Source organism: Mustela putorius, unplaced genomic scaffold, assembly GCF_011764305.1.
Source record: "Mustela putorius furo isolate JIRA1106 unplaced genomic scaffold, ASM1176430v1.1 tig00003858_pilon_pilon_pilon, whole genome shotgun sequence".
In the NCBI taxonomy this organism is placed as follows: domain Eukaryota; kingdom Metazoa; phylum Chordata; class Mammalia; order Carnivora; family Mustelidae; genus Mustela; species Mustela putorius.
Window position 1 is genome coordinate 45,559,159 of NW_025422010.1, and position 14,673 is coordinate 45,573,831.

The 14,673-nt window shown below is 33.2% G+C and overlaps 1 protein-coding gene across 3 annotated transcripts in view; it reads left to right on the plus strand.

Moving 5' to 3' along the window:
* Positions 1-14,673, plus strand: part of DCC (DCC netrin 1 receptor) — a 1,143,668-nt gene that overhangs the window by 959,448 nt on the left and 169,547 nt on the right. For all 3 annotated transcript variants that reach the window (XM_045065635.1, XM_045065634.1, XM_045065636.1), the window contains exon 14: positions 337-447. In XM_045065635.1, the coding sequence (XP_044921570.1) occupies positions 337-447 (111 nt within the window). The remainder of the gene's footprint in view (positions 1-336; positions 448-14,673) is intronic.

Consider the following 14,673-nt stretch of genomic DNA (forward strand, 5'->3'; position numbering starts at 1 on the left):
CAGCACTCTTAATTCACGGGCAGACTGTGAGAAAAAACGATCCTTGCTATTTTTTATTATTTCTTCATCGTTCATATTTTATATTCTACATCTGCCCAGAAGCTATTTTCAGTGATACAATTTTATAAACTAGAAAAAAAATGAGAATGTATGAAAAATAATTTGATTCCTTGACATAATACTTCTGCCCTTTTGGCCAAAATAATTACCACAACAGTCACAAACCATGTAAAGTGTGTCTACTGTTGTTAAAATTTTACTAAAATTTTGGAAATCCTGCTAGAAATACTTGTTAATCAGTAATTTTTTTCCTCTTTCTGGAAAATTCTCTCATAGGTCTGGAGAAAGGAAGTCAGTACAGCTTCCAAGTGTCAGCCATGACCGTTAATGGCACTGGACCACCTTCCAACTGGTACACAGCAGAGACTCCTGAGAATGATCTAGATGGTAAGATCTATCTCCAATCATTATGGTTCTGATTTCTATGTTCTTTGTTACTTCAGCTTCTAATATTCACTTAATAGAAGATGATGAATTCCAATACCAGATATCTGGGGATATCTGTTCACCCTATATCTTTCCATGCAAAACAAAACAGTACAAAATACAAAATCTTCAATAGATTTTTCAAGCATGCCACATAAAATGATGCATTAATTATAGTCTTCATAAGTTATTTTTTCAAGATAATTTAAAATAATCCTTTTAAATTTTATTGAATAACCAAAATTGAGATTTTCTTCATAGGAACTGCTACAATTTCTGATAGTAATCATGAAATATAATTACTTTACATAGCTTCTCTTGTTCCTTATGATGCTTCTGCAAAACAGCAATATATATTTTTTGTTTGCGATATGGTCATTCATATTTGACAGTTCATCTTTTTTTTACATAAGAATAATCTGCCTTATTTACTTAATTAATTATTGTCTTAAGACATTTGTGGATGAGATATTGAGATTTGTATAAAAGTCACATACCAATTATTTAAATTAGCAGATGTGAAATAGCTTTTGAAATAAAAACATCATGACTAATAAGAAAATAAAATTCAAGAGAAATGAGTAATAGAAGTGACAGGAAAAAAGTCTAAGTAATAAAGCAGAAATAAGTACAAGGTACTTAAAAAAGAAGTTGGTTATGATCAGTATACTTCAAGTTAAATGATTAAAACTGGGAGTAAGCGGGGATGCCTGGTTGGCTCAGTTAGTTAAGAATCTGACTTTGGTTTAGGACTCTGGGATGGAGTCCTGTGTCAGGCTCCTTGCTCTGCCTGCTGCTTCCCCTGCTTGTTCTATTTCTGACAAATAAATAAATAAATAATTTTTTTAAAGAATTAAAATTAAAAAAGAAAAACCGAGACCAAGGAAAAGTGGCTTAAAGAATAAACACACATGTATCTGGTGCCAGATGACTGTCTAAATCACTGACAACAAAATCTTATTCCTTCACTGGTAGACCTGAAGGCATCCAAATTACTGCAAGGTGAAAATGCTATGTCCCTTCCACTTCCTCTCCCTTTTGCTCTCTCTCTTTCCCTTATTTTTATTCTTGTCCTAGTTCTTGCAGTGTCCCTTCTGGCTTTTCCTACCTTCTTCTTTGAGCTCCTCCTTCTCATTTTTCTCCTTCCTGATCTTCTGTTCCTCTAAGTAATTCACCATCACTCATGATTTTCATAGATTCCATTTTATAAAGTAATTAATGTGGCAGGAAAACAAGCAAAAAATTCCATTTCCACAATAACGGCTATTCCTACTGGCACATTAAAGAATATTCATAGGAAACTTACTAAGTTTTGGGTACTGTGCTTAGCTCTGAGAATATTAGTGGATAAAAGGCATGATCTCCTTGTGGAGCTTAGAACATAGCAAAGAGAAACAGACATTCCAGGTGAAGCCTTAGGAAATTTCCTTTTCCTGGAAGAATATTGGTAGTATCTGATCTGTCAACATAGAATGAATAGATAGGTTGATAGGCAAATAGACATACAGGTTTGCTTTTAAGCCAAGACCGAAAGGGTGAACAGGAGTTTGCCATGCAAAAGCATACATGACAGTCTGAGGGAGGAAATGTGGAGGGCAAGGTGAACGCAGGTCTGAAATTAAGACAGACCATGACAGTATTCAAGATCTGAGAAAAAAAAAAAAGACCATCAGGACTGAAACACAGAGATGACATGTGTTGAGATTTGTAAAATAGCAGATTCTAAGTCTTGTAAGAACAAATTAAGGATTTTGGACTTTATCCCAAGAATGTCATTAAAGCAATAATGTGGTTATTCTAAGCAAGTCATTAAAGGATTTTTTTAAATAGTGACCTAATTATATTTGCATTTTGAAGAGATTACCGTGGTTGAAGCATGAACAATTGTATTAGATTAGACAACCATGGGCCATCTTAGGAAAGCTGAGAGGTAATGTCAAGTTTTATGGAAAAGTAACTTGGGAATTAGCAGATGTTATTTAACTTGTCTTAGGTATTATAATTCGAAAAGTTGTAGAGCTACACAAAGCCACACTTCATAAAGCTTATATCCTTCACTAATAGATTAGGGAATATTCATGTATTTGTTTATTCAACATATATTTCTTTTTGAAGGTCTATATATATCAGGCATTATTTTCAATACCAAGGGTAAAGCAATAAATAAGATCCCTATTCTCAAGGAGTATAAATGTTATTGAGATAGAGATGGGTAGTGATGAATGCTATGAAGAAAAATAAAGCATCATAGAGGGAATAGAAAGATTAAGGAGTACTGTTTTATGTAGGGTGTTGAGAAGATCTCTCTGATTGGGTAAAATATCAGCACGGTCCTTAAGGCAGTGAGGGAGGCAGCTGCATGAATAGGTCAGGCAAGAGCCCTCCAAGCAGAATAACAAGATTAGACATCTTGAAGTTATAGCCCAGTTGGTGGTGAAAGTTATTAGAGACCATGGTGGCTTGGGTCTAAAGTCATGAGGATATGCTCTGTCTTATTCAAGAATAAAGACAAGATAAGCTACACAAATACCTTGTTTTTCTATTTATTTAAGAAATAACTCTTAAAGTTTATAAACTGGTATTTAGCCTCTCATTTATCTTTGTGAGGTATATATTATTAGACTTAATTTTTAAAGGAAAGTAACGTAAGCTAAGAAAATTTAACTACTTTAATCAAATAACTAAGCTAGTAATTGTGGATCTGAAACTCAGGACCAGGTTTTTCATGTACAGTGTCTAATACAGATTATCTGAGCAAAGCCTCCGCGAATCCTCTAGAATTGACCCAGTGACAATAAAAGACAGTGATTCAATGCAAAAGATTCTAAGAAATGAGGTCATATCATTTACCCAAACCTAAGGGACTATATCTCTTACTGGAAGGAGTGAAAATAAATGGAACAGAGGTGCCGAAGGTCCTATAAAATATCCAGGATGAATGAGGCTCTCCACTTGACTTATGAGCTCTTTCTCCTCACTCCAAATGACTCACAGTCTTGTGGAATCAAAATCACAGCCCCTGGGATGGCACCAAACATTCTACTTAACTGAATGCTTCTCGCATCTATGCAATCTTAATATAATCCAATCCATACATCTATTTTAATCAAGAATCTCTATGCTGTGTTCATGAATAAAATCTTAATAAATGTTGCTTAATTGGATTTGCTTGAAAGTTTCTATACTCTTGGCTTACTAATGTCCCTCTTCTGCATGCAACCTTCTTGGTTACTTTTTCTTTCTTGAGTATTGATGCAGTTATTATGAAATATAATTAATAACCCATCATGTGCCCAGTTATGGGGAGTATGAACATGAAAGAGAGAAGAGCAGTTCTCTTGAGAGATAAACAGATAATGACTGTACTGATTGAAAAAGCTTCATGAAAAGAAATAGTACTTGAACTAAAAACTTCAGGAAAAAGAGGTAGACTAAGGTTACAAGGAAGGATGTATAGGACAGCATAGTAAATATTCTTCAGAAAGAATGCCTTTAGGAAAATTATTTCTGCCACAATTAATTTAAAATGTGCCTTCACTCATCCAAGTGTTACTCATTTGCCAATTATCTTAACACACTGCAATACATTTCAAATAATGCCTCTTTTCTCATTCTTTCACTTCTTTATTTGGATTGTAATTGTTGATGCAGCTCTTGTCCTTGTCCATAATGTATACATTTGCAATCTAAAAAGGCAAATAAAAAATTAATAGAAGAAAACTAGTACAGTCGATGCTTCTTGCACATAATACTGTTATGTACTATGACTTGAAATTGTTCACTCTTTTTTTAAAGATTTACTTATTTGAGGGAAAGAATGTGAGAGGAGAGAGTGCACAAATGCAAGGAGCAGAGGGAGAGGGAGAGAGAGAGTCTCAAAGAGACTTGGTCCTGAGCACAGAGCCCGCCTCAGGGCTTGATCTGAGGAGCCTGAGATCATGACCTGAGCCAAAACCAAGAGTCAGTTGCTTAAATGACTGCTCCACCCCTGTGCCCTGAAATTGTTCACTCTTAAAACATAATGGAGGGCACCTGGGTGGCTCAGCTGGCTAAGCGACTGCCTTCCCCTCAGGTCATGATCCTTGAGTCACAGAATCGAGTCCCACATGGGGCTCCCTGCTCACCAGGGTGTCTGCTTCTCCCACTGACCTCTCTCCTCTCATGCTCTCTCTCTCTCTTCCTAAAAAATAAATAAGAACAATATTTTTAAAAATCCATGATGGAAACAGCCATTTTAGGGCATATAATTATATGAATGTGGGAGAGATATGTTTTACTAACTTAGAAAAACAAAGTGTCTTATTGGCTATAAGAAATTAGTAAGTCCACATATATTTGGCCCATATTTATTGACCCATAACCTTTTTTCATGGAGATACTCCTCTAGACCGATTTCAATTTTTCTTCCTTCCTCTTGGTTTTCTTACTTTGAATGCATCATTCAAATATTAAAAAGTGTTACCCTTGATAGGCATTGATGTTTGGACAAATGAACAATCTCAGGATTGGTTGTGAGTAGCTTCAAAGAATACACAGCCTGATAGCTTGTTCTATTTCCATATATAAATACACATATAAATACATACATATATAAGTATATATATATTTTTTTTAATTTAAGGGAGATTTCTTTATTCATCTAATTTTAATTTACTGTTGTAAGTGTTTAAATCATAAGATATAAGTGACTTCTAAAACTTTCATGGCTAATGTAGGAAAGTTTTGAGTCCTAAAGTCAGTAATTTCCATATAGAATTGCTCTGATATGCCTGAAATTATAGCTAAGGGGGAAGCGGTCATTTTGAAAACCAGCTGGAATGGGAGGCATTCTTTGCAGTAGCCAAAGAAACCTCTCCTGGGAGGGAACTGCAGTGTTTGTCCTCCCTAGGTGCGTTGTGTTGCATAACTTTTCCCCTCTTGCTTTTGAGTCTCCTGGTGAACTCCAAGGGACTGATCTACTCATTACAGTGGTAATGAGCCCTGCAAGTCACTAAGGAGAAGCAGTAGGACGTACAGATAGTTAAAAACAATCCCCTCTCCTTCTGTGCATTCTCTGCTTGGCTTAAGCAGTGTGAAGATCAGCTGTGACTTGGAGAAATACTCCAATTCCTTATGGATGGCCCTTTTAATTAGGATGTTTTGTTAAAGTAATTACAGAGCCAAACCTCACTGTTTGTTCAAGGCTTCCTGAAAGCATGTTCGCTTGTTGTTACCAACAGCTGGAAAATTTTAAAATATTTATTTTGTGTCTCAAAATTTTGACTTAAGAAAACAAGATCATTAGAATTCCCCAAAGTTCTTATGTAAATGTCTTGCGTAAGGATATGAGAGAATTTGTAACGAAGATCAGCAAGGTACCCTCCAGGAAGTTGAACTTTAGGATCAGTTTGTATTGCTTTTACCGCCCCCCCCCCCAATTTTGAAGTGAACAGGTAGAAATTGTGATATGCCATCATTAGAGATGTAATTTAAAATTAAACTTCTATCCTAAAATGGAGGAGGTTGGTCAGCAAAAATTAGCAATGCAGAGAGACTCCTGAAAATGCAACGAAGTGGTAATAGCAAAAAACGGTGACCCTATGACCAGGCTCTAGTTTCCTGCCCTCAGGAAAGAGATAATTAGTCCTATTAGCCTGATTGAGTAAAGGTAAAATGGGATTACTGCAAATTCACTTCACTTGAGAAGTCAACCACGAAAAAATTCCTGTGTTTTAAAACCTGCATGATATATGATATTGCCAAGAACGTGACTCTGAGAAGGAACACGTGAACATTTATTTTCAGAATAATAATAAAATCTATAATGATGATGATGTATGTGAGATATTGGGGTTCAGAGCCAACAGCCAAGAAAGAATTCTTGAGACATCTTCCATGCAAAAAATGTGGTTTTATTACAACATGGGGACAGGACCCGTGGGCAGAAAGAGCTGTACTTGGGTCATGAGGAGTGCCTCATTATATACTTTCAAGTTGAGAGAGGGTTAGGGATAGCGAAAGTCTCTAATGAATTTTGGAAGGAAGGTTTCCAATACCTTGAGGGGAGCAGCTATTGTTAGAAAAGGCTCATTTATTACTGTTTAGTAAAAACTCAGTCATGAGACCCTTCAGATGTCTATCAGTGAGTCATATGCTAGGGGTTGATTGCCCACATATATCTTGGGAGTAGAGATAAAGGAAGTTCCCAAAGGAATTTTTATATGTTAACACGGACTTTTAGGATCCTGTGGGTCAGGCTGAGATGACTTTTGCCGTTAACAAATTACTAACATCGAGGCATCTGAGTTCCTAGAGGAATGTCACTCTGCCTGTTTTAAGGACTTGTCAGTGGGCTGTAGGTACTAAGGAAATATAATTTTTCCTTTTGCCTTTGTTTCCCATATCAATGAGACCACCCTGAAAGAAGGAACACTATCTATTAAAATTGCCCTCCTCATTCAAAAACTAGAGCAGCAAAAGTGGAAAATCTCTGGGCAGAAGAATGAGAAATGAGAAAAACAAGTATTGGCTTATTTGAATAAATTGAAGAAGAGAAAAAGAAAGATAAAAGGAGAGGAAAATGGAAGGAAAGATGAAAGGAAGTCTGGTGAAACATTTATGTGTGAGTTATAATAGGCTGAAGCATAGCTTCCCTCCCCAAAATGCCCTTCCTAATCCCTAGAATCTGTGCATCTGTTATTTTACATGGCAAAGGAGATTTTGCAGATGTTATTAAATTAAGAGTGCTTGTATTGAAGTAAAAGTTAGCATAAAATAATATGAACCAGTCAGTTTGTGTTTTATTTTAGTTTCGTATTGGCCAAAGGTTTTGAAGTTAAAAGGTATGAAAACAATAAGTACTAAGCTTGGAATAGAAAAGTAGGTCAAGGGAAGGGAAATATAATATTATATAGAAATGAGAGCTCAAAAATCTGGAATTTCACAGAGTCTGAACATTTACTGAAAGCTTCATTTTATCAGGAATCAGACATAATGTTCTATGATGATGGTATTACGTAACAGATACCTAAAGAAATAAGCCAAGGACCAGAACTGTTGATGATTTGATGGGAGACAAACACCATGGCAAATTGCATATCTACCCAAAAATTGCTTTCAAAAAATATTTTAAAATATGCATTTTCTAAATTATTGGAAAATAAAATAAGTATCATGTTACATAGCCAAGTATAGAAAATGAAGTTATTAGAAAGGAAAAATGGAAAACACTTTTAGATAAGAGAAATTCTAAAATTGAAAAAACTGAATTAACTTTCTTTTGTGAAAGAGACTTTTATTTCAGCTAAAAACAAAATAAAACTATGTAGTTTCAAAACAAAGGAAAAATATTAGAGAAATAGAAATTGGTCAAAGAATTAAGTTGATAGGATTCTAGTGTAATGATAGTACATACAAATACACATGTATACATACACACACACAGACATACATGCTCACATACATGTGTGCATGAGTGTATACACATGTTCACAAATGCACACATATACGATTCATAAACATACAAAGCATACATACACATGTGCACACATACATAGACACAGACATGCATACATATATGTGCACACATACATATAACACATTGTGTACACATGTAGGCAAGTGCATATACATATATCAACACACATACATGCATATGCAGTACATACATATACATATACACATATAAACATGCATGCATGAAATGGATAAATAATTTTATTGAAAACTACAAATAAAGATGCAAGTTATGAAACTTTAAATCTCAAATATGTAACACTTAAAGTATACAAACAATATGTTTTCCAAAAAAATTCAAAAGATCAAACCAGATCTGAGAAAGAATTCTTTTAAATGCTTGGAACAGCATAAAAATGCACACAGAAAAAAATAAAAGAGAACTTAAAAGATAAAGCATGGACTGAGAAAACTTAGCATGCTTCAATCACAATTTGAAAAGAAAATAAGCAATGAAGGAAAAATAATTTTCAAAGAGATAAGTGAGAGTTTTCCAGAATTGATGAAATACATGGATTATCAGATTCAGAAACAATGCTTTATCTTTGATACATTGTATAATACCAAAGATAAAGACAAAAGAAGAGCTTAACATGCCACGGGGAGAGATTACTTATTTAAGGGACTACAATTAGATTGATGAAGACTCCCCAATAGCAACAATTAAGGCAGAAAACAATAAAATATCTTCAAAGTGCTGATTAAAAAAATTACTATCATTAAAGAATTATATATCCAACTAAATAATTATTCAAGGAAAGGAGACACATAAAAACCCTTTAAAAAAGGAAAATAGACTTTGCCCCCACCATCTTTTTTGTAAAGAATGTACTTTTAAAAAAAGGTAGAAAGAGAAAGAAAATAACCATAATGACTATTAGAGAAACTGGATAAAAAATAATATAACATATGGGTATATCTGAACAAATTATGATTATCTAAAACAAAAATTATATTTTGGAGAGTTTAAAAAGTTGATGAATATGAGGTGGTAAGGAAGAAGGAGATTGTGGAGGTTAAACAGCTTTGAAATTGTTTTTATGATGTTCTTGTAAAAAGGAAAGACATAATTAACTTTAGACTACAAGATATATGTGATCTCAAAATTGAAAATATTACAATCAGAAGAATATAGACTATATTATTTCTTATCTGGTAGAGAAGAGAAAAAAATTATAGGGGGATGGGCTCTTCAGCCTATACAAATGAAATTAAAAAAGCAAAAATAATTTGTTTCAAACAAACAGAAAATGAAAAGTGCATAATAAAATCATATAAATAAGTTTTAATATAGTAGTAATAATAAGTGTAAGTGTATTAAACTCACCATTTCAAGAGTAGATTACTAAATAGAATTTTGAAAACATCCAGATCTATAGTATTTATAATTAGCAGCATTTACAAATATTAAGATATTATTTCAACTTTTTCAAGATATTTAAGATATTATCAACTTTTTCAAGAAAAAGTTGAAAATAAATGGAGGAAAAATAGTCATCCTAACAAAAAACAAGTGTAGGTTTTTCTTTGGTAATTTTCTTTTTTTTTTCTTTAAATTTTTATTTATTTGACAGACAGATATCACAAGCAGGCAGAGAGGCGGGCAGAGAGAGAGGGGGAAGCAGGCTCCCTTCTGAGAGGAGAGCCCGATGTGGGGCTCGATCCCTGGACCCTGAGATCATGACCTGAGCCGAAGGCAGAGGCTTTAACCCACTGAGCCACCCAGGCACCCCTGGTAATTTTCTTAAGGCCAGAAACTTCTTTAGGGATAAAAAGTTGCTCCATAATGAGAATAGGATTGACTTATTAAAAAATAATGTAAATTGTTGAAGAAATATCGATTACTTATAAATATATGGCTTTTATAACATAAATTTTTACTATTTAAGCAAATCTTGACAGGTCTTTATAGAAAAATTTGCAAACCCACTGTAACATTTGAGTACACATTCATCATTATAGAAGCAGAAAATGTATACAATTATAAGTAGAAAATACAGATAACAAATCAACACAAGTCTTACCATCCAAAGATGATCATATTACCACACTTAACACCCTAATGCATATCTTTAATTTCTATCTTTATACACACATGTAAATATATACATACATACACAAAATATTTGTATATTATAATGAAAAAATATAGATATAACTTAAATGAGAACATATGATACTCAACTGTTCTTCAAACTTCTGTTTTCAATTATTTTAATTTTTATTTTTGCAGATTATGATTTTACCTGAGACCTTGATCATATTCCAATTTCTTCAATGAACCCCAAAAAACTTTCTTAACAGATCATTTGTATAAACTACAATTGAATCTAGGATCACACACTGCATATAGGTTTTCTTTTTTTAATTTTTATTTTTTCTTTTCAACTTTTTATTTAAATTCTAACTAGGTAACATACAGTGCAATATTGGTTTCTGAAGTAAAATTCAGTGGTTCTTCACTCACATACAATACCCGGTGCTCATCATAATAAGTGCCCTCCTTGACACTCATCATCCATCTAGCCATCCCTCACCCACATCCCTCCATCAACCCTCAGTTTGTTCTCTATCTTTAAAAGTCTCTTATGGTTTGTTTTCTTCTTTTTTTTCCCCTTCTCATATGTTCATTTATTTTGTTTCTTAAATTCCACATATGAGTGAAATCATATGTTGTCTTTGTCTAACTTATTTTGCTTAGCATAATACGCTCTAGCTCCATCCACATCATTGCAAATGGCAAGATTTTATTCTTTTTGATGGCCGAGTAATATTCTATTATATGTATATACCTCATCTTCTTTATCAGTTCATCAGTTGATGGACATATGGATTCTTTCCATAATTTGGCTATTGTATTTGTATCCCCCCGGGCTCTTAATCAACCACAATTCCTTTTTTCCTACTTGGATTTATTGAAAAGACTGGCTTTTGTCCTCTGATTTCAACAGCCTAATTATTTGTTTTTGTCTAATTATTTCTTGTGGTTTTATTTAACTTGTTCCTCTAGTTTCTGTAGGTTTGTAAACTGTAACTTACACACAAAGACCAATGTTAATGGATTTTATACATCTTTCTCAGAGTTGGGAAAAAAATTAAAAATGAAGGAGTTCTGCTGATTTACCTCTCACAATTGAAACACTCACACCATCAGAGAGTCACATACTTTTTTTTCCCCTAAGCATCCGAAGAATATTTAGTGCTTGGCTTTAAGAAAGTGGATATTAAAATTCTTGGATAGTATTAAATACATTCATTGATCACAATGTAATTATACTAATACTCAATAATAATATGATATCCAATACATTTAGAAATATAAAAGCATATTTCCAAATAACTTATTGGTCTAAAAGAAATCATATTATTTCTTAAATATGACTTTTAGCACCTAACACCTAAGCAACCTTGTTTACTTAAATATTTACTAGATTAAAAAATACTAGGGAAAGTTTTAAAAAGTGGATTTTTTTTTTATTTTCAAATTTTTTCCTTGGCTATTATTTGGTAAAATTCTTGGTGAAAGTCAATGACATGGCATTAAAATACATTCAAGTTAAAGATATCAATTTGAGGGTTTACTCTAGTTAGCTCACAAATGTAGTCACCTGGTGATAAAACATGTTCATATGTGATTTTATGCACAGAGGAATGTAGGTGTAGATGGTATGTCATGAAAAAGGATTTCTTTCACATGGGCTTTTGATAGGAGCCATACATGATATTCTGGGTTACTGGTTGACAAAAAGACTTGCGAATGAGATGAGCTATTGATATAGCAGCCAATCCATCATGAAATTGAAGAATCCAGCCCCTTATTCTCATTCAAGTAGAATTCATCTTACCTATAAGGAGTGTTGTAGGCAAAGCCAAACTGTGTTCTGAAACCAATTTAAAAACTGTTTTAGTTCTTGGGCAAGTAGTTGTTCAAAGTCTCAGAGTTCTACTATACAAAGGATGACACAAATTATTTAGACTTGGATAAATGTTCAAAGAAGTTTCAAGCCCTTTCCTTAGCCATAGCAGACTTTCTAATATCCTCATGAAATGTTTGATCCCTTTATGACTTCCTTGGCTTTTTCTAAGTGTAATGTAGTAGATAAGGTTGTGAGCTTTGAAGTCCTAATAATTAGGTTTGAATTCTGCTCCACTCACTGTATTATCATGCACAAGTAATTTAAATTCCTTAATACCTATTTTTCTCATCTGTAAATAGGGTATAACAACAGTATCCATCTCAACAGATTTGTGTGAGAATTAACTGTGATAATGGCAAGAAAGTACTCAGCAATGTGTCTGATACTTATTAAGCACTCAACAAACATTTATTTTTGTTGCTGGTTTTCATAGATTAGATCTCAGTGGTATGAAATACTAATACCACTTGTCATGTTATGAAGCTTCTTCTTGTTCATATTGATAAAACTCTAATGTCTGCATTAGGAGAATAGGTATATTCTCTTCTGATATAAAAGCAAGGCAAACCTTTAAGGTGTCTTAAAAGGCCATGATTTAATTAAAGGTGCATTGTCATACAATTATATCAATATATGCAGGAAGGCATTTTGTAAAATTAAGCAGTCATTATCAACTTTTTAAAAACTCATGTTAATATCGAATATAAGGAAACTCTTGAAATGTTACTGTTTTGTAAAAACTAAAAGCAAGCATTCTGCTAAATAATAAAATACTAAATACATTGTCTTTAAGACAATACTAAATACATTGTCTTTAAGACAATACTAAATACATTGTCTTTAAGACCCAAACAAACCAGAGATGTTCCCTACTATTTCTGTTATTTGACAAAGTATAGAGATTGTGGTGAGAAAAACATACACATACACACACACACACACAACTTAAAAACCTTTAACATTTAATTACAGAAGGAAAGAAATGTTATTTTTATAAACAGTGTGATAGCATATTTGGAAGTTCTAAGATATAGCTATAGTATGATACATCTATATTCTAAGACACAGCTGTATCATACTGAAATAATTAGTTCAAACATTAAAAAGAAAAGAAATGCATTTATATGGCAACCTAAAGTATAATATCAAAGACCAAATTTAACAAACCGAATAAAAATTTTTATGAAGAAAATAAGTTTGTTAAAAGATACAAAATAAGACATGAATAAATAGAAATATATTTTTTATGCAAAATGTTACCATTATTAAATACTAGTTATTCCCAAATTAATGATTAATACACTTCCGATCAGAATGAACATCATATGTAAGAATAAATGTAAAAGAATTCCGAGAAAATTTGAAAAGTAGAATAAACATTAACATTTACAATAAAGCCTGATTTAAAATCAATACAGTACTGTCTGGCATAGAATTAGACAAGTTAGATCAGTGTAACAGAATATATAGGACAGAAGTATTTCCTATTATATTTGAGAAATAAACTTTAAAATGAAGTTGACATCTCAACCAGCAGATTATTCAATAAATGGTGTTGAGACTATTCCCAGTACTTCTGGTAGAACATAAAGTTTTCCTTCTCCTACATCAAACTAGTTGACAGTGGTTGATATTAGTGATGGAACTGAAAACAGAACAGAGCAAAATTATCATTTCTTATATAAATCAAAAGTAGAAAAGTCAAGGATAATTTTAAAGAGTTTTTTATTTTTATTTTTATTTTGGTATCTTCAAGTATAATAAAGATGGAGGGCTCAAACACCCATCATTTTGTGCAGTTGGAAGTTGAGAGATGAGATGATCTCTCAAGGTATCATTCCTACTATAAAAGATTGTGTTCTCCCTCCTGTGTTCTTCACATTGGGAGTGGTACCCATATTCACCCGTCATCCAAGTCCGCAGATTCCCTGTCCTCAACTCCTCCATTATCGTTCCCTATCCATATATCCAAAATCTGCCATTTCTACTTCCTTAAAAGACTTGGACTCCATTCCCTCCTCTACACTCCCACCATTCTACTTTATGTCACGCTGTGATCCTTTGTCACCTGAAAATAGCCTCCCCCTGGTCTTCTGACACCAGTTAGGGTGTCTCTCTAGACTCCATCATGCTGCCAGTCTGACTTTTCATAACCAGATCTGATGATGTCATTTCTCTATTCAAATTCTTCCTGATGTGGTCCCACCCTTAGCCTCAAGTCAGACATTCCATCACATCTTTGCATCTGTATGCATCTCTCCAGATGCACTCCATCATATCTCGTACTTTCACACTTAATGTTCCCTTTGCCAGAGTTCCTTTCACATGATTTCACATCTACTTGTCCTTCAAAACCCACTGGATGTTTTACTTCTAGGAAGATTTTCCTATCTGAATTAGATGTCTTTCCTCTAAGCCTGCTCTTTTGGGCGTGTCATGAGCATTGACTTCATTCTTCTCAGCAAACTAGAAGCAAAGATCAAGCTTTATTTAATTTGAGATTCTCAGTGCTTGACATGGTGCATTAGGCCACATGGTAGATGCTCAATTAATATTGAATAAATGGGTCAATATTTAAGCATTCATAGCCGGGTATTAGTAATGTTAATCTCATACAATTTATATAGTTTGATTCTCTATTGATGTCCATTCTTACAGTCAAAAAATAATTTCAGATAAATGAGAGCTAGAAACATCCTTTGTTCTATTTGGTATATTTTTATTTATTTATTTATTTATTTATTTAATATATAATTTTTTATTTTTTATAAACATA